Genomic DNA, 27,721 nt, shown 5'->3' on the forward strand with positions numbered 1-27,721 from the left:
TACTTACCGTTCATTATATTCTGTACCAAGTGCGAAAGAGTAAGCAATAGATTTTTAATTTGTTTAAAAACTGGAAAGAAAATGAACTCATCTCTTACTTACAGCTAAGCCTCTCAAAATACAGTTCGCAACATTTTTCATTCTGTATTTGTTTAAACTGGGTTTATTTTAGCTATTAGTACCAAAACGTGATCTAAGGGATTGGGAAAATAATCACACTCCAGTGAGTAATTTTTAAAAGCTAAGCAATATTCAATTCATCACTTCCAGTTGTGCCAGAAGGGAGAAATTGCACATTAGTGTTTCAACCTATTGTTTCAGAGTAAATCTGCTTTGTACTCAGCACTTAGTTTTAACATGTGTTGCGGTTTTTAAAAAATGTATGTTTAGTGAAATACTTGCATCTGTGAAATAAATGTGCCAGTTTATTAAAGAAATAAAAATAAATAATAAATACTCAGCAAGGTAGCCAGTTTGTCAAGATTGCACAAGTCTTTTGATATACTAGTTACAAAACTTTTGAGGAAGCATCTTAGACCTGAAATATTAACTAACTTTTGTTTTTTTTTGACATATGCTGCCTGATATGTTGAGTATCACTAAACTTTTTGTTTCAAATTTCTAGAATGCAAAATTTTGCTTTTCAAATTTCAATCACATATAAGTAACATGGTAATAACACCTGTCAGGAGTGAAGGCATAATCAGTGTGCAGCACAATGACTGTATTAGTGTTTCCAATTCATTCAAAAGAGGTTTCAGCTTTCCAAGGCAAACTGCACTGCTTTGTTTATAGCTTGGTCAACACAGGTTTACCCATTACCATTTAACAGGAAGATTTGATCAATTAGCCAGTAGATTCCTGAACAGTTGTTGCATGTGTTTCCTGCTCCATTCATGGGATCAATACGACAATCTAATCTTTTCAGCTTCTCATTCTGACCAACCCTCCCCTCACCAAAACGCATAAACATTCAGTGAGTGATTTGACCAATAGCCTTCTTACTTTAACTTGATTAACAATTAGACTTGAGGCTTTTGCTACACTATTCAGCACAAAATAACAGTGAGTGTTCTTTTACTAATCCCATTTGTTTCAATAACCAGTTCTCAACATTTATAGAGTAGCAAATCTGTCGAAGTGCGAGACTGGTTACAAGCAAAGAGTATTAAAAATACAGCTGAAATGCCATGTAGCTCAAAATTATAACCCTATTTTTGGTAAATCTCCAATTTTCAAAGAGCATTGCTCTGCCACTATTCAGTAAATTGGAGAATTCAATTTCCAATTAGCACTTTTTGCTAACATTTTGTTTTATTTAAAAAGTGCATAAACACACAGCATTAGTCAATTAACCTTGTATAATTTAAGTTTAATCGATGTAAGTGCAAATCTGTAAAAGATCTAAGGGAATTTGAATTACAAAACTAATAGTCTCCCATATCTGAAAGCTAGAAAATGCATATTTAAAATATATATTGCACAACCAACCAGCTGTTAATTACGCAAAAACAAAACATCATTAGAAACAATAATAGCAATGTCTCCCACTGAATATAACTTTAGTCTAAAGAATGAAATATAACCCATGCTCCATAGTTCTTTGTAATTACATGCTAAAAAGCCTGCTATATAATACAATAGCATGCAGTATAAAACATGTTACCCTAACTTACTGAAGCAATGGCACAGGAAACCTGTATATACACTACAGGCTAAGAATATAAACACAATTGTCATTACATTAGAATGAAAGAATTCAAGAAATCAACTGAAGCAGCAATGTCCAATTTCATTTTATTCCCAATCGTCCCAGTCTTCATCTTCTAGCTGAAAGAGATCAGGTTTTTAAAATTAGAATCAGACAACTGAATAGGTATTATAGAATTAAAGCAAGCATATGTCCTACCAGTCACCACAAAGCTAAAATATTCAAAAGCACCCAACTAGCAATTTCTTTTTACTATAACCTTGCTGCGCACACGGAAATGTTAATAATTTGCACCCACAGCTTTATTTCATCTGATACTTAAACTGCCTTTTTTCTCCCTCTGTTCACTTTAGGAGGGGTCAATATTACCACAAAATTCATAGATAGATGTAGGAGTGGCCAGATTAAAAGTAAATCCAATGAAAATGTCCTCTTTCCAATCCAAAGACAATATAATAAATAATTGGCAAATATTCAAGACTTCAGGATAGGATGCTTTCATGAAAAGACCTTAATGGTTTGAGGTCAAGTTTTTAGGAAGCTCTTAAAAATGATAAAATGGAAGTAACACCGTTAAAAGGACTAGGGAGGAAGGCACCAAGCAAGAAGATATGCAAAAGCCCAGAGTCACAGATGTAGGCTGGTCTAAGAGGTAGACAGTGCAGGTCAACAAGTAGGGCTACCGTGTAACTAAGACAATATTGGTAACACAGGTTTAGAAATGTAGAGTTCAAGCAGCTGGAGAAGTCACACTAAGGGAATCACAAATGGAGGTTGATTTCTGTAGCACAGGGGATGAAATAGGAGGAAAGATTGGCAATCTTACAGACAATGAGGCACGCTGGGGGTTTGAAGCTCAGCTTGGAATTCAATAGGGCACCAAATGATTGATGCTGAATGTAATTAGGATAAGCCATCAGGGCAGAGTTGAGATTTCAGTGACGTCAAAAGTACAGTATCTTTTCCAAGTGTTAAAAATTGTTGACATAGAAGATTAATGTGAAATCACATGGTGCATAAAAAACACTCAATCCTATGTTCTCAAATTAATGTCAGAAAGGCATCTTCCAGTACAAAACAGTTAACGATGATCTCTTCTCCCCCTCCTACCCCCAGTTGAATCTAACAATACCATCCAGAATCCAAATGATTTCAATCTGGTTCTCAGGCCAAACATACACACTGCTGACTTAACAAAGGAGAAGCAATGTAGGGAGTAGAGTGGTAAGACATTCTAAGTCTCTTTCAAAATTCCCGTCAGAAAGTCTTTTAGGAACCTAAACCTAATTACTGGCGAAGATGAATATTTCTGCTAAGCTGCTCAGCCAAGGTAACACAACAAGCCTTGTTCTGTGAAGAAAAAGGTATCCCGTTCAGGTACTCAGAATAAATTAAAAGGGACCATGCACTGACAACCCCGCCTGTGTGTAACTCACAACTAGAGGGAAAATTAAGGTCACAGTATTGATTCAAATTAAGATTAGAAAGGTTTTCATAAACGCTTTTAGTTTCAAGCCCACTTCATTGCTCAGAATGTGATGCTCACAAAAAAAGAAACAAAAAAATGGAAGGCGGCTTTTTAAAAAAAAACTTCCAAGATGTAATTTTAACTCCACAATCAATTTCAGAAATTGAGTTTCTTTTTAACTGACTCCAACCAACTTTGGCCAAAAAATGAATAATCAATATCCAATTAAATGCATTAATATTGTTTCAAACTTACAAAATGTTCAATCAGGTTCAAAATCATGAATCATTTTTAGAAGTGCAATGTCTATTTATCTTGTAAGGGAAAAGCAGATTATAAACCTGCATATTTAAACTTTAAGAAGTCCAATCGAAAAATAAGCTGTCTTCTATGGTTACTAGATAAGTATTTCCTTAGGCACCGTGTGGCAGAGGGGAATATCTATTTTTAAAGTTACTAGTGGTGTACTACTAGTAAATAGATACCCAAAGGATCTATTTTGGATCCACTGCTATTTGTCATTTTTATGAACAACCTGGATGAGGGCGTAGAAGGATGGGTTAGTAAATTTGGGCACAACACTAAAGTCGGTGGAGTTGTATGTAGTGCAGAAGGATGTCGTAGGTTACAGAGGGGCATAGATAAGCTGCAGAGCTGGACTGAGAGGTGGCAAATGCAGTTTAATGCAGAAAAGTGAGGTGATTCACTTTGGAAGGAGTAACAGGAATGCAGAGTACCAGGCGAATAGTAAGATTCTTGGTAATGTAGTTGAGCAGAGAGATCTCAGTGTCCATGGACATAGACCCCTCAAAGTTGCCACCCAGGTTAATAGGGTTGTTAAGGCGGCATACGGTGTGTTACCTTTTATTAGTACAGGGATTGAGTTTCAGAACCATGAGGTGATGCTGCAGCTACACAAAACTCTGGTATGGCCTCACTTGCAGTATTGCGTACAGTTCTGGTCACTGCATTATAGGAAGAGTGTGAAAGCTTTGGAAAGGGTTCAGAGGAGATTTACTAGGATGTTGCCTGATATAGAGGAAAGGTCTTACGAGGAAAGGCTGAAGGACTTGAGGCGGTTTTCCTTGGAGAGAAGGTTGAGAGGTGACTTAATTGAGACATATAAAATAATCAGAGGGTTAGATAGAGTGGACAGTGAGATCCTTTTTCCTCAGATGGTGATGGCTAGCACGAGGGGACATAGCTTTAAGTCATAGGGTGATAGATTATAGGACAGATGTCAGAGGTAGTTTCTTTACTCAGTAGTAGGGGCGTGGAACACACTGCCTACAAGAGTAGTAGACTCTCCAATTTTAAGGGCATTTAAATGGTCATTGGATAGTCATATGGACAAAAATGGAATAGTGTAGGTTAGACAGGTTTGAGATTGGTTTCACAGGTTGGCACAACATCGAGGGCTGAAAGAACATTACAGTGCAGTACAGGCCTATGTTCTAAAACATGAAACTCCTTGTGACCTTGCTCAATGTTAATAAGAAATCAAATTGAATAAGAACTAATCAGGATGTGGAGGTTGCAGCAACACACAGAGGACACTACAATGTTACCAATTCAAAGACTCTAACGTGCCATTTATTTTAAAAGGTGGTTTTCATTTTACGGTCAACAACAGGATTCACACCACCTTCAAACTCACTAAACTGATTGGTCAGAAAATCAGACGAAAGAGGCTTTACGTTCACTGAAAATCAAACTAGGAAATCCTCCCAACAGCTGAACACACAGGTACTTTGCGATTTATTGTTCTTAGCACTGTATAGAATCATCTCTAAAATTGTATCATTGGTCTTAAGATGTGCATTCAAAGGCCATTAAAATGAAATTTCTCCTGTAGTCTTATACAGTCAGAGTCAGAGCTGTACACCATGGAAAGAGACCATTCAGTTCAACTTGACCATGCAAACCAGATACCTTAAATTAATCCAGTCCCATTTGCCAGCATTTGGCCCATAGCCCTTTAAGCCCTTCTTAATGGTGTACCCTCCAGAAGCCTTTTAAATGTTGTCATTGGACCAGTCTCCACCACCACCTCTGGCAGCTCATTTTATACCTGCAACACCTTCTGCATGAAAAAGTTTCCCCTGAAATCCCTGCTAAAATTTTCCCCTCTCACCTTAAACCTATATCCTCTATTTTTGGACTTCCCTACCCTGAGGAAAAATCCTTGCCTATTTATCCAATCCATGTCCCTCCACGAGGTCACCCCTCAGCCTCTGAATTCGAGGCAAAACAGCCCCAGCCTATTCAGCCTCTCCCTATAGCACAAACCCTCCAACCCTGGTAACATCCTTGTAAGTCTTTTCTGAACCCTTTCAAGTTTCACAACATCTCTCCTATGGTAGGGAGACCAATATTGCACGCAGTATTTCAAAAGTAACCTAACCAAAGTCCTGTTAACCTCCCAACATCTAAACTAAATGTATTGACCAATAAAGGCAAGCATACCAATCGCCTTCTTCACTACCCTGTCTGTGACTCCACTTTCAAGGAACTAAGTACCCAAGGTCTCTCTGGTCAGCAACCCTCCCCAGGACCTTAGCATTAAGGTATAGTGGTCCTGCCCTGATTTACCTTTTCAGAATACAGCACCCCACATTTATCTAAATTAAACTCTGCCTGCCACTCCTCGGCCTAGCTGATCAAGGTCCCGTTGTGCTCGGAGGTAACCACCTTTGCTATCCATTACACTTCCAGTTTCTGGTGTCATCTGCAAACTTATATCCATAGCTCCTAGATTCACATCCAAATCATTTATCAAATGATGAAAAACAGTAGAACCAGCACCAATCCTTGCAGCACACTGGTGGTCACAAGCCTCCAGGCTGAAAAACAACCCTCCACCACCACCCTCTGTCTCCCACCTAACAGCTAGTGATTTGGATACAAAATTAGCTTGCCCTGTATTCCATGTCATCGAACCTTGCTAACCCCACCCCTCCAACCGTAACAAGGACAGAACGCCCCGGTGCTCACCTTCCACCCTACAAACCTTCGCATAAACTAAATCATCCGTCGACATTTCCGCCACCTCCAAAAAGACCCCACCACCAGGGATACATTTCCCTCCCCAACCCTTTCTGCCTTCCGCAAAGACCGTTCCCTCTGTGACTGCCCCCCTATGACCCACCCTCCCATCCTGGCACTTTCCACTGCCACTGCAGGAACTGTAAAACCTGTGCCCACACCTCCTCCCTCACCTCTATACAAGGCCCTAAAGGAGCCTTCCACATCCAAAGTTTTACCTGCACATCCACTAATATCATTTATTGTATCCGTTGCTCCCGATGCTTTCTCCTCTACAATGGGGAGACTGGGCGCCTCCTAGCAGAGCGCTTTAGGGAACATCTCCGGGACACCCGCACCAATCAGCCACACCGCCCCGTGGCCCAACATTTCAACTCCCCCTCCCACTCTGCCGAGGAAATGGAGGTCCTGAGCCTCCTTCACCGCCACTCCCCCACGAGACGCCTGGATGAAGAACAGCTCATCTTCCGCCTCGGAACACTTCAACCCCAGGGCATCAATGTGGACTTCAACAGTTTCCTCATTTCCCCTTCCCCCATCTCACCCTAGTTCCAAACTTCCAGCTCAGCTCTGTCACCATGACTTGTCCGGACTTGTCCTACCTGCCTAGCTCCTTTTCCACCTGTCCATTCCACCCTCTCCTCCCTGACCTTCACCTTCATCTCCTCCCCCACTCACCCATTGTACTTTATGCCACTTTCTCCCCACCCCCCCACCCTCCTCTAGCTTATCTCTCCACGCTTCAGGCCCTCTGCCTTTATTCCCGATGAAGGGCTTTTGCCCGAAACGTCGATTTCGCTGCACTTTGGATGCTGCCTGAACTGCTGTGCTCTTCCAGCACCACTGATCCAGAATCTGGTTTCCAGCATCTGCAGTCATTGCTTTTACCTCATTTTAACCTTACTAACAGTCTACCATGAGGAACATTGGCGAAAGTCTTACTGAATTCCATTTAGATCACATCCACCACTCTGCCCTCATCAATCCTCATGGTTACTTCTTCAAAAACGTAAGTTAGTGAGACACGATTTCCCACACAAAGCCATGTTGACTATCCCTAATCAGTCTTTGCCTTTCCAAATACATGTAAATCCTGTCCCTCTCAATCCCCTCCAACTACTTACCAACCATGGACATCAAGCTCACTGGTCTTTAGAACCCTGACTTTTCCTTACCACCTTCCTTAAATAATGGTACCACATTAGCCAACTTCCAGTCTTCCAGCACTTCACCCATGGCTATCAATGATACAGATATCACAAAGGGCCCAGCAACCACTTCACTAGCTTCCCACAGGATTTAGGGTACAGCTGATCAGGTCCCAGGGATTTATCTATTTTTATGCTTTTTAAGATGTCAAGCACTTCCTCCTCTGTAATATGGAGACTTTCAAGATATCATTATTTATTTCCCCAAGTTCACTAGCTTCCATATCCTTCTCCACAGTAAACACTAATGCAACATACTTATTCAATATCTCACCCATCTCCTGCAGTTCCACACATAGGCAACCTGGTTGATCTTTAAGGGTGCAGTTACTCTTTTGTTCTTAGTGTATTTGTAGACTCTTTGTGTTCTCCTTAACCTTATTTGCCAAAGCTATGTCCCTTTTTTGCCCTCCTGATTTCCCGAGACTATATTCCTACTGCTCTTATACGGAGGCATTCACCCAAACAAACCTTTTACTTAATAATAGGGAGAGAAAAGAATAATGCTATGATAATTGTCATCATCCCAGAAAGGACACTGACAACACTTAGTGCCTGGATGTTATTTTAAGCTGTAGCTTAGTCAATATTTAGTACATTACAGAAAGCAACATGTTAATATCCCTTTAAGCAAAGAGAAAATGTGGCAGCCATCCCAAGTGACAAAGTTAGTCATCAATCTGAAGCTGCACAATCATATGCTGAACATTGAATAATGGGGGAATATGTTCAAGTAAAAAGTGAGGTCTGCAGATGCTGGAGATCAGAGCTGAAAATGTGTTGCTGGTTAAAGCACAGCAGGTCAGGCAGCATCCAAGGAACAGGAAATTCGACGTTTCGGGCCAGAGCCCTTCATCAGGAATATGTTCAAGTACCTAATTTAGCCAGGACCACAAGAAAAATACCAGGAAAAAGCCCAAAAATTTATAATGGTGACCAATTTTAAAAAGATTTTCTTCAGAAGGTATTTCTTCAATACTAAAGGGAGTACAAAATTACTTCACAGCACTTGTTTATTTCACTAATTATTCAAGACAGACTCAATGTCTTTGGCTTGTGGAAAGCAGTAGGTTGCCAGTCTGTTAACAATTGCCGAGCACATTCAAACAGATAGGTTTGAAACCAGATTTACTGTACCTGTTCTGACACATCCACCTGGGATAGTGCTAACTGAACTTCTTCCTCGGTCATATCCAAATCAAAATCCTTTTCCCAGTCCTCACTGATGTCTGTGCTAGACCCTGGAATAAGTAATAACCAGTTAGAATGAACATGATCAAAGATGTGAAAATGAACTTTCTTTTAAAGGAAATGATCAACTAGTTGACAATTAGCTAAGTTCCTAAATGTCACCAACCATTTATCTAAATTATCTACCCCACGATATATTAGTTTTTGAATTAATTTAACAATCTTTATGGTCCAAGTATCAGTTTTTATTGTATCAAACCTCATTCCTTTTCTCCTGAACGCTCCTTGGGTCACAATCAATAAAAAATACACCTGGTTTTGTTAAGGAGAGGTCATACCTGACCAAGTGGATTGAATATTTTGAGGAGGCAACCGAGTGCCTAGATGAGGGAAATGCTTTCGAAAACATCTTTAATGGGAACCTGATAGCACAGGAATCCATAGGATCCAAGGAAATTTGGCAAATTAAATTCACATTTGGCCGAGTGGCAGGAAGCAGAGGGGATGGTTGACAGGTGTTTCACTGACTAGAAGTCTGTGTCCAGTGGGGTTATTCAAGAGTTAGTGTTGAGGCCCTTGCTGTTTTGATTCATATAAATGATTTAGACTTGAATGTAGAATGGCTGATCAGTAATTTTGCAGATGACACAAAAATTGGCAAGGTGAGAAATAGTGAGTAGGATTACCTATAACCTATAATCAAAGGCTATCAGATGGGCTGATTTCTAGCAAATGGGATTCTACCCGAATAAATGTGAAATAATAGAGTACATAATAAAATGGTAGGATCATGGGAAGCACAGAGGATCAGAAAAACATTGGTCTGCATGTACACTGGTCCCTTACGGCATTAGGACAGGTGGATAAAGTGATTAAGGCAGGAAATAGGACACTTGCCTTTATTATCTGAAGCAGAGTTTAAGAGCAGGGAAGTTATGTTGGAACTGAAATAAATGTTGGTTAGGCCACAGTTAAAATATGTGAAATTCTGGAATCAACGTTATAGGAGGGGTGTGATTGCACTGGAGAGGCTACAGAGGAACTTTACCGTTGCCTGGGCTGCAGAGTTTCAGCTATGGATAAAGATTGGACAGACTGGGGTTGCTTCCCTTAGAGCAGAGGGGACATTATTGAGATGTATAAAATGGAGGGGCACAGACAGGATAGACACAAAGAAACTTTTCCCTTTGAAGGAGGGATCAAATGACTGAGGACATAGACTTAAATGAGAGGTGCAGAATGTTTAGAGGACATGTGACGAAAAACATTTTCACCCGAAGCGGGATGAGAATCTGGAACTCACTGCCTGTAAGCGTGATTGAGGCAGGAATCCTCATAACATTTAAGCAGTATTTAGATATATGCCTTGGTATCACAAATAAAGCTATGAGCCAAGTACTGGAAAATGGGAATAAAATAGTTAAGTGGTTTTTTTTTTGTTTTGAGTGGTGTAGACACAATGGGCCAAAGGGCTTTTATGTGCTGTAGATCTCTGACTCTATGACTACGACTGTTCTAAATGCAGCAATCATATTTCAGTGCCTCGTGATACTGCCTAGATAAGGAGTGTCAACATGCTCTCTGACCACAGGAGTTTTTGGGACTGAGCCTGATCAATGCTTCTAAATATGCACACTTTTTTTCTAGCAAAGGAGAATGGATTCAGCCGTTTGTGGGCATCCAAGTCAATTTCCCTGCCCCAATTTAAGCACCAAAACGAACTGAAGCATGTGTGTTCACGCCCTAAAATAAAATAAGATAAAGTCCTAAAGGCTGCAGGATCCCCAAGCAGAAAATTAGACAATATTCTTCCACATTATGCTAAGCCTCGCTGGAGCACTAAAACATTAATTCTGCTTTCTCGAAAAAGATGCTGCCAGACTTTCTCATTTCATTGGGAAATGATGTTTCAGAGCAATAATCTTCCACAGTTGTTACTGGCTTAATTATTACATAAGTATCTAAAAGTCTAAAACTGTGGGCCATAAACAACATCAGAATTGAACTCCAGCACAATCTGAGACCTCATGGTCCAGCATTTTCCCACTCTACCACGACCATCAAGCCAAGGGATCAACCCTCGTTCAATGGAGAGCACAGGAGGGAATGCCAGGAGCAGCAAAAGGCACATCTGAAAATGAAATGTCAATGTGATGAAGCTACCAAAAGGATTAAATGCAACCCAAACAGCATAAACAGCAAGTGGCAGACAGAGCAAGTTGTTCCACAACCATCAGGTTAAATCCAACCCCTGCAGTCTTGCCACATCCAGTTGTGAATGGTAGTGGACAATTAAACAACTCACTGGAGGTGGCAGCTCCACAAATATTGAATGATACTGAAGCAGTCCATATTCAAATGCAACAGGACCTGGACAATATCCAGCCTTGAGCTGAAAAGAGGCAAGTTACATACACACCACACAAATGCCAGGCAATGACCATCACCAATAACAATATAGCCACTGCACCTTGACATTCAATGGTGCTACCATCACTGAATCTTCCATTATCAACATTCTGGGGTTACTGCTGACCAAAAAGTTACTGGATTTGCCATACAAATACAGTGGCTACAAGAGCAGGGTCACAGGCTAGGAATACTGCTGCGAGTAATTCACTTTCTAATTCCCCACAACCCATCGACCATTCACAAGGTGCAAGTCAGGAGTGTGATAGAATATTCCTCTCTTGCCTGGATGATTGCAGCTCCAATGACACAAGAAGTTTGACACTCTCAAGGACAAAGCAGCCTGTTTGATTGACATCACATCTACTACTTCTCAGTAGCAGCAGTGTATACTCTCTTAAAAAAAAGAGTTTCAGAAATTCACCAAAAAACTTTTAGACAGTACCTTTCAAACCGATGACCATTTCTATCGAGAAGGACACGACCAGTAAATAGCTGGGAAAACCACCATTTACAAGTTCCCCTCCATGCCACTCACCATCCTGACTGGGAAGTACATAGTCATTCCTTTACTGCTACTGGGCCCAAATTCAGGAAGTCCCTTGCTAATGGCATTGTGCATCAACCAACAGCACGTGGACGGTAGGTCACCACCACCATACTCTCAAAGGCAACTAAGGACAGGCAATAAATGCTGGCCCAATCAGTGATGCCCACACCCAAGTGAATAAAAAGAAAATCTATGGTAGCTGATGAATCATGAGCTAATTAAATTTTGTCCTCATTCATTGAATAATTAATCTAAAACATGCAATTAAAACAAAAAGAACACAAAATATCCCCTCTACAGGCAATAACATTCATATACAACCTCTTATGGCCTCCCAAAAGGGCAGTGGTCTCTCAAAAGTAGCTTTCTGAGGTGTAGACACCTTGAAGTATAAAAGATGCTCTTAAATGCTTTGGAGGAAAAAAGGGAAAAATCCTCAACATGACATCAACTTGATTAGATGATTGCTAAGGGACTGAGATGTTAAAGGGTTAATTTATTCTGCTTACATGTAAGAAATTGGATGTCCAGGGTGGAGGGCTGGGTTCTTTCAGGCAGCATGTGGCAATTTAATCATCCTCTGTAAATGCTGCAGTTTGAGGGATGGCCTGACCACACACTGTAAAGTGATTACTTTCACAATTTTTGGGTGGCATGTGACTATGGGGGAAGTGACAGGGGGTTTGTGCCTTGTGTGCATGACTGATTGTGATGTAAAACCCTGTATAAGAGGAGGACGGTTCCCTTGTTCAGGAAACTTTGCTTGACATGCTCTGCAAGCATCGCAAAGAGTCTTTAAGCGATCCTCCAAAAGCTTGAACTGCTCAAATAAATCATGGCTGTTCACAGAAGTTGCATCAAGCATGTAAGAATCTCAGGAAGGGAACCTAACGTTTGGCGATGAGAGTGGGGTTCCAACATACATGGAGCTTCTAGGCAGACCGAGTAAGTGATCACCTGCATGACTGTAACGCGAGATAGATGGGCCCACCAGGTAAGATTTACCTTGATCTCTCTTACTAACCTATCACTCAGGTGACCCCTCATCCCCTAGGACTCTGTAGTGATGGAATCTCTGAGAAAACTTACAAGCTTGTATGCCGATGGGTTTGTCCCAAGGAGGTTAGAATCTCCCTGGAATACAGAGGTTATAGTCCTCCAATAGCGGGGTTTGAGGCCCCAGAACATTGTATAGAAGGTAAAGAATAACTACTAGGCCTGTCTCAATCACCCTGCCTTAGACTGGTTATTAAAAGGGGAAATACCCTACATGAAGGTCAGGACCCTGAAGTTGGTGTGGAGACTGAGGACACTGAACTAGTATATAAAGATAAGTTAGGAAGTTGAGACTACAAAAAAAAAAACAGGGACAGACGTTGGATAAGTTGGCTGTTGGAATCCCTCAGTATCGGTTATGCCGGAATGACCCCTAAAATGAGGAACAGTTCAGGCACCTGTCAGGATGTTTTAAAAAATTATGGGAAATGAAATTTGGCTGATAGAAGACCTTGAGACATAGATACATGTTTAAAAGCAGAGGATGTAATTTGAAAATGTTACATGGGGATTAAATGGAAAACTTTTAATATCTGCACGGAGAAAGACTGCAGAGGAAATAACAAATAAATCTAACCAGGTCAACTGGGAGAATAATACAAGGAGGGATCAGAGTTTGTGATCACGAGGGAAACCCTAAGTCTTGGGAGATGCTGTAGAGTCAGTGTGAGGATTATGAAATGAGTGGAGAAAAAGTAGGGAAAAACTGAGATGGGAGAAACAAAATAAGAAATCAGGGTTAAAATGCCAAGTCAGATCATTGAGTGGGAATAAAATGGAGGTATGTCCTGATATGTCTGGTCTGCCAATAATGTTTCAAAATAATGACACTGATGACCAGCTATGGTCACAATGCAGATTTCTGACCTCCCTCAGGGACATCTATTCAGAAATTACTATGTCCAATTTCTCCTCAAAGCCATCCTCCTCCCCAAGCAATTGGCCATAATCAAATTTGCCCACGTAATGGACAACACAGATATCAGCAATGGCAATGGCAGAGCTGATCGAGCTGCCAAAGACGCAGCAACAGCTCGCAATTCTTTTGTGTCCTCTATGAACCAGCAGTCACTAAATTAATTACCTGCCTCGAAAACCAACAGGCATACCAGATAATATTGTCACTGTGCAGAGTTTACAGGGGGACGCCCCGACCCAGACAGATATGGAAGACGCATGGGTGCTTGCACTTCAGAGTTTTCCTGGTCCTCGGATGCTGCCTGACCTGCTGTACTTTTCCAGCACCACTCTAATCTTGGCTTTGTTACCAATGCTTATTGGTTGTCTTCATACTGATACCCACCTTGGCAAGGGGGTAAAGAGAGAAGAGGTGCAAAGACACTTTCAGCAGCTAACATTGTCTCTGAAGTTTCTCCATTCAGAGGTAAAACACGCCTTCAGACCACAACCCGCCGTCCACAACCTGACCCACTTACCCAGTCCCTGGAAATGTTATCCATTGCGCATTCAGCACCAAGTCTCATTCCTGGGAACCTTGCTCAGCACTTCTGATAGACAATTGACCCTGGAATGTATCGCACCCATTCTGGCAACTCCACCTGCTCTCCCAGCACCAGCACTGTCTACCTCGAGTAGGGGGACACAATGGATTCAATCATTTCCCCAGACATGAGCACGAAAAACAATGACGCTAATAACGGTGAAGAGGAGGTCTGTACATGTTTTGTCAGTGGCCTTCCTGTAGATATTAAACCATGTGAGCTTTACCTTCTCTTTCGACCATTTAAGGGATAGGAAGGTTCGCTGATCAAGCTAACATCAAAGTAGCCAGTTGGCTTTGTTACATTTGACAGCAGAGCGGGAGCAGAAGCAGCTAAGAATGCATCAAACAACATTCAATTTGATCCTGAAAATCCTCAGACTCTCTGGTTAGAATTTGCAAAGGCGAACATGAAGATGGCCAAAAGCAAACTGATGGCTAGACCTAACCTCACAAATACGCACCCTGCTTTGGGAGCACACTTCATTGCACGGAACCCCTATAATCTTGCAAGGGTAGCACTAATCCCTGCATCTCCAAAGGCCTGGGCTCCCTATCCACTGTACACAACAAAACTGACCCCTACTAGACTGGATTTTGTTCTCAGGTTGGACTTTACTGAAGGAGAATTTGGATAACTGGTTTGCTTCCACTCAACTTGGAGGGGGTGGAGTGGTCACCAAGGACTGTGGATTTAAGAACTTTACTGGTGAATACTTCTTTTTCCCCCATGTGGGAGGATCCTATCTACTGCACAGTCTAGTAATTCTTGTTGTTACAATAGTTGCATGTTCTGTGTAAATAACTTGCTTAAATACAAGCTGCCAGATTCTTATGAATAAGCTGGTAGCACCTTTTCCAACCCCATTTCAATGGTTATCATGGGATGATAAAGGGAGGGAATGAGGTGTTAAAGGGTTAATTTGTTCTGCTGACATGTAAGAAATTGGTTGTCCTGTGGGGCATGTTCTTCTGTTTTGCAGGCAGGATGTGACAGTCTAACCATACTCTAAATACTGCAGTTTGAGGAATAACCTAAATCACACGCCGTTTTGAGGGATGGTCGGTCACTTTGAAGAATAATCTAATTTCTGGAAATAATCTAATCACTTTACATTGTTTTTGGGTGGCACGTGACTATGGGGGAGTGGAAGGGCGTTGTGCTTTGAGTGCATGACTGATTGAGATGTAAAACCCTGTATGTGGGGCAGCACGGTGGTTCAGTGGTTAGCACAGCTGCCTCATAGCACCAGGGACCCGGGTTCAATTCCAACTGTCTATTCGGAGTTTGCACATTCTCCCCATGTCTGTGTGGGTTTCCTCTGGGTGTTCCAGTTTCCTCCCACAATCCAAAGATGTGCAGGTTAGGTGAATTGGCCATACTAAATTGCCCATAGTGTTTGGGGATATGTAGGTCAGGTACTTTAGTCAGGGGTAAATACAGGGCAGGGGTGTGGGTTACTCTTCAGAAGGTCAGTGTGGACTTGTTGGGCCAAAGGGCCTGTTTCCAGACTGTAGGGATTGAAGCTAATTCTAATCTAATAAAAGGGAGGACAGTTCCCTTGTTCAGGAAGCCTTGCTTGACATGCATCACGATGAGTGTTAAGTGATCCTCCAAAAGCTTGTACTTGCTGAAAGAAATCATGCTGTTCACAGAAGTTGGTGTATTGCAGTTACATCAAGTATGTAAGAATCTCAAGAAGGGAACCTAACAGGACCAGACAGTAAACATACAACAAAATGGTATTTTGTTATAATATTTTGAAGCAAAGTCTTTCACTTTTTCCCCAAAATGGAAATGTATTTGAAAACAACAAAATAGAGCAGAGTAGGCCACTCTGTCCTTTGATCCTACTCCACCATTCAATAAGATCATGGGTGATCTACTACTTTAAATCCATCCTCCCAATGTAATCCCATATCCCAGAATTCCACTAGCACCCAAAATGATCTTTGTCTTTAATATATTCAAATGAAGCACCCATAGCTCTCTGACATTCAGAATTTCAAAACTAATGCACACTCACCAAGTTACATAACATTTCATCTCAATCCTGAAAGGCCAAACTCTCATTGAGATTTTAGTCCTATGTTCTACATTTATTTTCCCAACAGCTAACATGCCCTTTCTCAAATAATTGAAGCCTATAAAATTATTCAAGTACAAATAAGAAATGGTTAACTAAGACAGAAGCTCACACAATGGAGGGCAAATTACTGATATGGCTGGGAAATTATTTAAATGTCAAGCAACAGAACGTAGGGATAATGGGTATGTTCTCAAACTGGTAGCATGTGACCAGTGATATCCAACAAGGATCTGTGTCAGGGCTTCAATTATTCACGTTATTTATTAACAACTTGAATATTTGGATAGAAAGTCACATCGAAATTTGATGATGACACACAGACAGCAACCTAGATAATGTAGACAACAGCATAAAATTACAGAGCAATATCAATAAGACTAAGAATAGAAAGAAAGATAAAGAATAAAATATAGAATGGAAAAAATTGTGGTAAATGAAGTTCAATGTAACCAAGTGTGAGGTTATCCATTTTGGACCGAGAAAGGATAGTTGAGAGCACTTCGTAGATGACTAATGTTTAATGAAGTAGATGTTCAAAGAGACTTGTGGGTTCGGATGCACAGATCTTTAAAATGTCATGAACAGTGCAGAAAATAAATCAAGAAAGTTAATGGAATGCTGGCCTTTATATCTAGAGGATCGGAGTACAAAAATGCAAAATTAAGCTGCAGTTATACAGAACTACGGTTAGACTTTACTTGGAGCACTGACAGCAGATCTGGGAACCACCCCTTATGAAATTATTGAATTCAGATTATAATAGGATTCATTAATATCCTGCAGGAACAGAAATCTGCTGTCATACCTTGGCTGGCCCCTATAGGTGACTCCACGCCCACGGTGACGTGGGAGGCGATGGCCGAGTGGTATTATTGCTAGACTATTAATCCAGAAACTCAGCTAATGTTCTGGAAACCCGGGTCAAAACTTGCCATGACAGATGGTGGAATTTGAATTCAATAATAATCTGGAATTAAGAATCTACTGATGACCATGGAACTATTGTTGATTCTTGAAAACACCCATCTGGTTCACTGATACCCTTCAGGGAAGGAAATCTGCCATCCTCACCTGATCTGGCCTACATATGACTCCAAACACACAGCAATGTGGTTGACTCAGATTATAATTCTAAATTCAATTATCGTGAATGATTATGATGTGGCAGGCATCACAGTGACATAGTTGCAGGAGGTTCAGGACTGGCAGTTAAACATCCAAGGATTTACAACTTATTGAAAAGACAGAGGTGGGCAGAGGGGGCGGGGCTGTCCTGTTAGTTAAGAATGAAATCAAATCTATGGAAGTGAATGACATAGGATCAGAGGATGTGGAGTCTGTGTGGGTGGAGCTGAGGAACCAAAAAGGCAAAAAAACCCTACAGACCTCCCAGCAGTGGTCAGGACTAGGGACGCAGGATGTACCAGGAAACAAGATAGGGCATGTCAGAAAGGCAAGGTCATGGTGATCATGGGAGACTTCAATATGCAGGTGGACTGGGTAAATAATGTTGCCAGTGGATCGAAAGAAAGGGAATTCATGGAATGCTTAGAGGATGGCTTTTTGGAACAGCTTGTGATGGAGCCCATAAGGAAGCAGGCTTTTCTGGATTTAGTGCTATGTAATGAGCCAGACTTTATAAAAGAACTTAAAATCAGGGAACACTTAGGAGGCAGCGATCATAACATGGTAGAGTCAGTCTACAGTTTGAAAGAGAGAAGGTAAAAATCGGATGTAATGGTGTTACAGTTAAATAAAGGTAATTACAGGGGCATGAGAGAGGAACTGATGAAAATCGACTGGAAGCAGAACCTAGTGGGGAAGACAGTACAGCAACAATGGCAGGAATTTCTGGGTGTAATTGAGGACACAGTGCAGAGGTTCATCCTAAAGAAAAGAAAGTGTATCCGGCGGTGGGGGGGGGGGGGGGGGATTGAATTACACAGCCATGGCTCATAAAGGAAGTCTAGAAATATATCAAAAAGCCCATAAAGTTTCCAAGAGCACTAGGAAATCAGAAATTGGGAAGACTACAAAAACAGAGGCAGGCTAGCCAGTAATATCAGAAATAATAGTCAAAGTTTCTTTCAATACATAAGAAATAAACAAGAAGCAAATGCAGACATTGGGCCACTCTACATTGATGTGGGAAGACTATTTCTGGGAGACAAGAAAATAACTGAAGAATTTAACAAGTACTTTGCATCAGTTTTCACAGTGGAAGACATGAGCAATATTCCCAACAATTAAGGAGAGTAATGGGGGGGGGGGAAGGGGCAGAGTTTAGTCTGATAGCCATTACAAAAGAGCAAGTGCTAAAGAAGCTAAACGGTCTAAAAACTAGTAAGTCTCCTGGCCCGGGCTACATCTTAGAGTTGAGGGACGCAGCTGAAGAAATAGCAGAGATGTTGGTTGTTATCTTTCAAAAAATCACTGGAGTCAGGGAAAGTATCAAATGATTGGAAAAATCGCTGTTGTAACCTCCTTGTTCAAGAAACGATCAAGACAAAAGATGGAAAATTACAGGCCAATTAGCCTAACCTCTGATTCTAGAATTTTATCTACAACTATTAGGGATGAGATTTCCAAATTCTTGGAAGTGCAGGATTGGATTAGAACAAGTCAACACGGATTTAGTAAGTTAAAAATCAGGTGATAGTGGATGAAGGTGCGTTGCTCCGAAAGCTAGTGTGTTTCCAATTACACACTTTATAGAACATAGAACATAGAAGGATACAGCGCAGTACAGGCCCTTCGGCCCTCGATGTTGCACCGACCGAGTCCTACCTAACCTATACTAGCCCAATAACTTCCAAATGCCTATCCAATGCCCGCTTAAATGAACATAAAGAAGAAGAGTTCACCACTGATACGGGCAGGGCATTCCATGAACTCACAACCCGCTGTGTGAAGAATCTACCCCTAACATCTGTCCTATACCTACCACCCCTTAATTTAAAGCTATGTCCCCCAGTAACACCTGACTCCATTAGCGGTAAAAGGTTCTTAGTATCTACCCTATCTAAACCCCTAATCATCTCATACACTTCTATCAGATCTCCCCTAAACCTTCTCTTCTCCAATGAGAACAGCCCCAAGTGCCTCAGCCTTTCCTCATAAGATCTTCCTACCATTCCAGGCAACATCCTGGTAAACCTCCTCTGCACTCGTTCTAAAGCTTCCACATCCTTCCTATAGTATGGCGACCAAAACTGCACACAATACTCCAGATGAGGCCTCACCAGAGTCTTATACAACTGCAACATGACCTCAGGACTCCGGAACTCAATTCCTCTGCCAATAAAGCCCAGTACACCATATGCCTTCCTCACAGCACTATTTACCTGGGTGGCAACTTTCAGAGATAAAAGTTGGACTTTGTTGGACTATAACCTGCTGTTGTGAGATTTTTAACTTTGTACACCCCAGTCCAACACCGGCATCTCCAAATCATGGATTTAGTAAGGGGAGGTCGTGCCTGACAAACCTGTTAGAATTCTTTGGAGGTAACAAGTAGGTTAGACTAGGGAAACTCTGTGGATGTTATCGAGACTTCTAAAAAGCCTTTGATAAGGTGCCTCACAGGAGGCTGCTGAGTAAGGTGAGGGCCCATAGTGTTCGAGGTGAGCTTCTGGCATGGGTTGGGAATTGGCTGTGTGACTGAAGACAGAGTTGGGATAAAAGGTTCTTTTTCAGAATGGCAGCTAGTGACAAGTGATGTCCAGTTGGGGCCACAGCTGTTCACTTTATATATTAATGATCTGGATAAAGGGACTGGGGGCATTCTAGCAAAATTCGCCAATGATACGAAGTTAGGTGGACAGGCAGGTAGTTCTGAGGAGGTGAGAAGGTTGCAGAAAGATTTAGACCATTTAGGAGGGTGGTCCAGGAAATGGCTGATGAAATTCAATGTGAGCAAATGTGAGGTCTTACACTTTGGGGGAAAAAAAAAACAGGCATGGACTATTTTCTAAACTGTGAGAAACTACATAAAGTTAAAGTACAAAGGGATCTGGGAGTGCTAGTCCAGGCCTCTCTAAAGGGTGACTTGCAGGTTGAGTACATTTGCTTTCATTACAATGGAATGTTGTCATTTATCTCAAGAGAGTTGGAATGTAAAAGCAGTGATGTGCGGAGACTTTTATAAAGCTCTAGTTAGGATCCATTTAGAATACTGCGTCCAGTTTTGAGCCCCACACCTCAGGAAGGACATACTAGTATTGGAGGGTATCCCAAGGATAATCACATGGATGATCCCTGGAATGGTAGGCCTAACATATGATGAACGGCTGAGGATCCTGGGATTGTATTCATTAGAGTTTAGAAGGTTGAGGGGAGATCTAATAGAAACTTATAGGATAACGCATGGCTTAGAAAGGGTAGATGCTGGGAATTGTTTCCGTCAGGTGGGGATACTAGGAACCATGTGTGCAGCCTTAGAATTAGAGGGGGTCAATTTAGAATGGAAATGAGAAAACATTTCTTCAGCCGAGAGTGGTGGGCCTGTGTAATTCATTGCCAGAGTGCAGTGGAGGCTGGGATGTTAAATATCTTCAAGGCAGAGATTGACAAGTTCTTGATCTCACAAGGAATTAAGTGCTACTGTGAGAGTACAGGCAAGTGGAGCTGAAATGCCCATGAGCCATCATTAAAAGGCAGAGCGGATTCGATGGACCGAATGGCCTTACTTCCACTCCTATGTCTTATGGCCTCTCAATGCCCTCTGAAATGGCCCAGAAAGTTCAAAGGCAACGAGGGACAGTCAATAAGTGCTGGTCAGCCAGTGACACATGTCCCACGGATGAATTTTAAAAATTTGCTCACTCCAAACAACCCTTTGAAATATAAAACCACTCAATTCATGGACAACTTGAAATGGACAATAAGTGCTAGCCTTGTCAGTGATGTCAACATCCCAAGTACGAGTTTAAAAAAAGCTGATTTGATATTACGTCTGATGAACCACATCCCCATACTTGCTTTCCCCGAAAACCATACATAAAACTGAAGTATTCAGTCACTAAGAAATAATTTAGTTTTCTTTTACTCAAAAGATCCTACTATCCAACAGGACCACTTATAGAAATATCTTGAAAATACAATGTTTCTAAATGCATGGTTTCTTTTTGATGCATTCTACTCAGCAATGCTTTATTAATATTGTCAGTGACACTATGGTAGTTAAAGTCTCTGGCATTGTATTCCTCAGCTTAAAAAATGGAAAATGTCCACAAAGACATTCTACTGGAGTTGGAAACAGGATTTTAAAAATTCAGTAAAATTAGCACAAAAGGCAATCAGCAGAAAGTGAAGTCTGGCAGTTTGGTAAATGTGAGAGTTTGAATTAATCTCTTGCCTTAGAATCTAGTACTAACTGCTGTTAGTTTTTTGACAACATCAATTGTTTAATAGGTTTCAATTCTAAAGGATAGACACAAAGATTGACCAGGTGATTGACAGAGAGATATAAGAAAATGGAATGGAATTTAACCCTGAAAAGTATGAAGTGGTGCACTTTCGCAGAAGCAACAAGACAAGAGAATATTCACAGAATGGCAGTACACTAGGAAGCTCAGAGGAACAAAACATAGCTGAGAGTAAAAACAAATCCCCTCAGTGGGTGGTGCTGCTGTAGTTTGAATAATTAGGCTGTTAATTTGGTTTAAACTAGCTCCTGAAACAGCTGAAGCAGAAAGCATCTAACAAGACAACGAGCAGTGAATGGAGTGTCACACATTTGTAAGTATAGCAGTTATATGAAGTGGAGGAGGAATCTCCCCTCCCACTCTCTGCTGTCTTGTTTTCCAAACTATTTTCACAGATTAGTGGTGACAGGAACAGACCAAGACCCAAGAGCTGGGAGATTAAGGGAGTAACTAAGAATAAATAATAGTCAGAGAATAAGAGGAGACTAAAGTCAAGGTAAAGGAAATATCTTTTATATTAAATAATCAGAAAAGATAGATTGAATAAATTCAAGTTTAAATCACAGGAGGTGAGGGCAGTGAGTGGAATGAGAGACCTGGCATATGTGGGAAAACATGGATTCTATCAGTGTCCTAGATGACGATGTGTTCAGGAAGTGCAGATGCAATGGGCCAAATGGCCTCTATCTCTACTCTAAGAATTCTATTCTAATCTAGACAGACAGGCTTTGGGAAGTCATACTCACTGTAGTATTCCTAGCCTCTGACCTGCTTGCTTGGCCACTGTATTTGTGTGGCAAGTCCAGCTTTGGGAGAGATTTTGGTCAATGGTAACCCCCCAAGAATGTTGATAATGGGGGATTCAGTGACAGTAATGCCACTGAATGTCATGGGGCAGTGGTTAGATTCTCTTATTCGAGATAGTCATTTGTGTGGCATGTTACTTGACACTTTTCAGCCCAAGCCTAAATATTGTTCACATCTTGTTGAAAGTGCACACATTCTGCTTCAGTATCTGAAGAGTCGCAAGTGGTACTGAACATTGTTGGTCGTGATTATATATAAACAACGTGGGGTGGAAATAAATAAATTGAGGGTGACACAAAGATTGACCAGGAGATTGACAGAGAGGAGGAATGTGTTGTTACAGGGGGATATAAACAAACTGAATAGAATTTAACCCTGAAAAGTATGAAGTGATGTGCTTTTGCAGAAGCAACAAGACAAGGGGATACTCTCAGAATGGCAGTACACTAGGAAGCTTCACATACTTGTTCACAGATCCCAGACACTGGCAAGACAATTGCCTTTATCAGTCATGGCACAGATCATAAGAACAAGATGGTTATGTTGGAGCTGTACAGGCCACAGCTGGAGTACTTTGAGCAGTTCTGATCACTGCACTATAGGATGATATGATTGCACTGGAGGGATGCAGAGGAGATTCATCAGGATGTTACCTGGGATGGACCATTTCAGCTATGAAGAAAGACTAGATAGATAAGCTCAGGTCATTTTGTTTTGGAGCAGAGGGGCTGAGGGGACCTGATTTGAGGTGTAGGAGATTGCAGGGCATAAACAGGGTGGGTAGAATGCAGCTGTTCCCCTCAGCTGAAGGGTCAATAACAAAAAAACATAATTTGAAGATGCAATGCAGCAAGATTAGAGGGGATTTGGAGGAAAAACAATTTCAACCAAAGGGTGGCAGGAATCTGGAATGCACTGCCTGGGTAGTAACCTTTAAAATATACTTGAATGAGCACTTGAAACGTCATCATTGAAGACAATGGCCAAGTGATATGAAGTGGGACTAGTGTAGATTTAAAGCAGTTTTTTGTTGTTACAGACTCAATGAGACTAAGAGCCTCTCCTGTATATTTTGACTGTCACTCAATCTAAAAAAGGGTCACTTCTCATTGCACCTAATCTATTTCTGGACTTCAGGGTACAGTGATCTATTAATAATCAATGGATTATGAATTCTTAAAGCATCAAAAATGTTCTGCTATTACTTTCTTAAGTTCCATTTTTATGATTATGTAAATCACCACTAATTTATAAATACCATTATTTTTAAAACATGCCTGTCACATCCTTCGGTTCCCATTTTGAGACCAGTAGCGTTATTTACCATTATTCTCCTGCCTGCTCCATCTGTACTTTGCACAAATATGCAACTTGGAATAATAATCACCTTTCTTTCCGTTATTGGATGGTGTTGATTTTCCACTGTCCGAGTTAAGTTCATACACTCTCAAATCAATGGGTCCATCATCTTTTGTAGTCTCCAGTTTGTTGGTGTTCTTTGCCTCAAACACTGCACCAGTTACTGCAGTAAACTCCTTCATTTTTTGATCTTTAGTTGATCCATTTGTTTCTTCCTCTGGAATTGAAGGCCTGCCCTTAGTCTTGGGCTTCAAATCCTGTTCTACCACCAGCTCCACACTGGTATCTACCACATTGCCTGCAATTTCCTTCACAGTCTCCTCAGACCTTGATGTCTCACTGGAAGTGGAGATTTGACTTCTCAGCTGGAGTTCTGTGGGACTGCTGATGGCACTTACAGACTGGTGTTCCCCTGGCCTTTGCGTAATGTCAGCAATATTCTGGTTCGGAAGTTCAACTGAATGCTCCAGCGTGGAGCACGCAACAAGAGATTGTACAGGCAATAACGGATTTTGCGGCGTATGTCGAAACTCTGAACTGACAGGCGAAGCACCTACGAATTCATCTGCAAAAGTACAACATAGTTTTTTTTGCATTATATACAGTTGATTTTCACTGAAAATTGTAAAATCCATCAGAGAAAAAAAAATCAACAATCTAGACTACAATCAGAGGGTGAAATCAATTGTGATCCAAGTAAGTGTACTTCAAATTTCCAAAAGAATTTAAAATAATCACTGCAAAGCTTGAGGCATTTCTCATTACACACTATCACAAACAACTTGGCCTACTTTTGACATGATGATTAAATGTAAAATACTGTGGATGCCAGAAATCTGAAGTAAAAATAAAACAATCTGGGTCAGCAACTCGGGAAGAATATTGAACAGAGAAACAGTTAACATTTCAGTTTTCGTTCATGAGATGGTTCTGACAAACACTCAGTTTTCTCTCTATGTACAGATACTGTCAGACCTGCTGTGTATTTTGAGCATTTCTTTTCTAATTTTATATTGTTTTAGTCTATTCTAGATCATTTCAAAAATGCTAGTTAACTTTTATATTTAAATATTTTAATGTTGAATGAATGTGTTCTCATGTTTTAGTTTGTATATCTGCAAGACCGCAAAGAGCCAGAACATGAAAACAAGAAGGAGGCCATTTTGCCTTTCAAGCCTGCCCTTCCATTCAGCAAGATCATGGCTACATCTGTCCTAGGCCTCAAGCTCTCTTTCGTGCCTGCTGAGCATAACAATCAGTTCCCCAACACTACAAAAACTTGCTTGCCTTTTTAAAATACTTCAGTGATCTAGTCATCACAACTCTTTAGGATAGAGAATTTCAGACATTCACTACCCTTTAGAAGAAATTATTTTGCATCATAATTTTGAATGAGTGTCCCTTATTCTGCAAATATGTTGTGGTTCAAGATTCCCATGATAATACACACCACCGGAGCCCTGCAAGGCTGCTTACTCAGCCCTTTACAATAGCCCTTATACACTCACGAATGTATGGCTAAATTCAGCTCTAACCCCATTTAAAATCTTATTGATGACACCACCGTCATGGGTCAGATCTCAAACAATGATGAGACTGAGTACAGGAAAGAGATAGAGAGCCTAGTGGCCTGGTGTAAAGCCAACAATCTCTCCTTCTACATTAGCAAAATGAAGGAGCTGGTCATTGCCTTCAGGAAGCAGAGTGGAGGACATGTTCCTGCTTGTATCAGTGAGGTAAAGATGGTTATGAGCTTCAAGTTCTTAGGTATAATGTCACCAATTTGTCCTTGTCCATCCACGTCAACAGTAGTCAAGAAAGCACACCAAAGCCTCTACTTCCTCAGAAAGCTAAGGAAGTTCGGCATGCCTGTAGTGACACTTACAAATGTTTATAGATGCACCAAAGAAAAACATCCTATCCAGATGCATTAGTGTGGTATAACAACTGCTCCGCCCAAGACTGCAAGAAATTGGAGGTGTGAACACAGCCCAGTCCATCTTGCAAACCAGCCTCCGTCCATCAGCTCCATCTATACTTCCCACTGCCTTGGAAAAGCAGCCAACATAATTAAAGACCCCTCCACCTCTGTTATAGACTCTTTCACCCTCTTCCATTGGGGAGAAGATAGAAAGATACAGATTGAAGAACAGCTTCATCCCCAGTGATATCAGACTTAGGAATAGACCTCTCAGTTTATCTTTCTCTGTAGCTGTAACACAATACTTGGCATTCTGTTCTATTAACCTGAAGTACGGTATGCCTGGATAGCATGCAAAACAATACTTTTCACTGTATCTCAGTACATGTGACAATAATAAAGCAAATCAAATCAATATTCTCCGAATGGAAACATCTTCTGAATAACTACCCCTTTTAAACCTCCTCAGGATCTTTTATGTTTCAGTAAGATCACTCATTCTAAGCTCTAACGAATGAAGGTTTAATCTCTTTTTATCTTTCTTCACAAGTCAAACCCTTCATCCCTTAAGCAGCCTAATGAACAGCCTCCAATGCTAGTACCTCCTTTTGTTAATAAAAATACAGAGACCAAAACTGCACAGTAACTTATGCATAACCTTACCAACACCCTGTAATAATTTGTACCAAGATTTCCATTTTTAAATCCCAACTCCCCAACAATAAAAAGGTCAAAATTCCATTTAGACTTAATAAACTGTCACAGAACATGCCAACATTTTATGTGCACGATCAAGAAAACTCAAGTTTCCCCACATTTTTTTTGGAATCGTTCTCCAGTTAAATAATAGTCTGCCTTTTGATTCTTCCTACCTCACCTTTTCCTACATTAAATTCCATCCGCCAAGTTCTTGTCAACTTATCTATATCCCTTGTAGATTTCTTGTATCATCACAGCCTGCCCTCCCATTTCTGTCCTGTAAATTTAGATGCATTACACTTACCTCCTATAAGTCATTAACATAAATGGCCCTAAGATTGATCCTTATGGAACACTGCTAGTTAGATGTTTCCAACTTGAAAAAGGCCTATTAATGCAAACTGTCTTCTGTTTGTTAATCAATCTTTAAACCATGCTAACAGTTTATCTGGAGCCCTTACCTGTATACTAATATTTTATGACACCTTAGCTGAAAAGTCCAAATACAGTGCATCTACCAATTCCCCTTTATCAACTTTGCTTGTTATATCCTCCAAGCATTCCAGCAAACTTATCTAACATGATTTCCCTTTCACAAAAGCATGTTGACATTCCAGTTGAGTACTTTTCTAAATGTCCTTCATTAATAATAATTAAGGAATGTTCTTCCTTAAAAACAAACTCTTGCATTTACCCAATGACAGATGTTATCCTAATTGCTTGGCAGTTTCTTGCTTTCTGTCCCTCTCCCTTCTTGAACAGGGGCTTCACTTCAGAAATTTTCCAATTTGCTGGAATCCTCTTGAAATCCAGTGAGCTCTGGAATATTTTAAAGGAGTACCTCACTATCTCTGTAGTCACTTCCTTTAAAAACATCTGGACACAGGTCTTCAAGTCCTGTGAGCTCATCGGCCTTTAGTCCCAATAGTTTCTCAGATAAACAAGGGTCAAATTATTTGTTATAGTTTTTGGAGTTTACTTAGTAACATGAGGATTTTTGTCTCCCTGTATGAGGTGGTTGAAAATTATAAAGATAGAATGCTATAAAAACTGACCAGGCCTGGCAGCATCTGCACGCACACAGAGAATCTGAATTGATGTTGAGTCCATCATGATTTCTTCAGATTCCAGTTCTGAAAAAAATCATCCAAACTCAAAACACCCAGAACCATTTCGCTGTCCAGCAATGTTGCCAGACATGTAGAGCTTTTTCAGTAAGCTGTTTGGTTTAGATGTTTAGTATTTTGGCTTGATTTGGTTGAATGATTAACCTGTCAGTA

General features: G+C 40.8%; 1 protein-coding gene across 1 annotated transcript in view; it reads right to left on the reverse strand.

The window, feature by feature from the left end:
* Positions 1 to 1,351: 1,351 nt before the first annotated feature.
* bsdc1 (BSD domain containing 1) overlaps positions 1,352 to 27,721 on the reverse strand; it is a 63,043-nt gene continuing 36,673 nt past the window's right edge. Inside the window, exons 9-11 of the mRNA XM_060847702.1 lie at positions 23,850 to 24,386; positions 8,570 to 8,673; positions 1,352 to 1,830 (exon numbers count right to left, since the gene is read on the reverse strand). Coding sequence (XP_060703685.1) covers positions 1,798 to 1,830; positions 8,570 to 8,673; positions 23,850 to 24,386 — 674 coding nt within the window. The 3' untranslated portion in view covers positions 1,352 to 1,797. The remainder of the gene's footprint in view (positions 1,831 to 8,569; positions 8,674 to 23,849; positions 24,387 to 27,721) is intronic.

Source organism: Hemiscyllium ocellatum, chromosome 30 (genome assembly GCF_020745735.1).
Source record: "Hemiscyllium ocellatum isolate sHemOce1 chromosome 30, sHemOce1.pat.X.cur, whole genome shotgun sequence".
Classification (NCBI taxonomy): Eukaryota; Metazoa; Chordata; class Chondrichthyes; order Orectolobiformes; family Hemiscylliidae; genus Hemiscyllium; species Hemiscyllium ocellatum.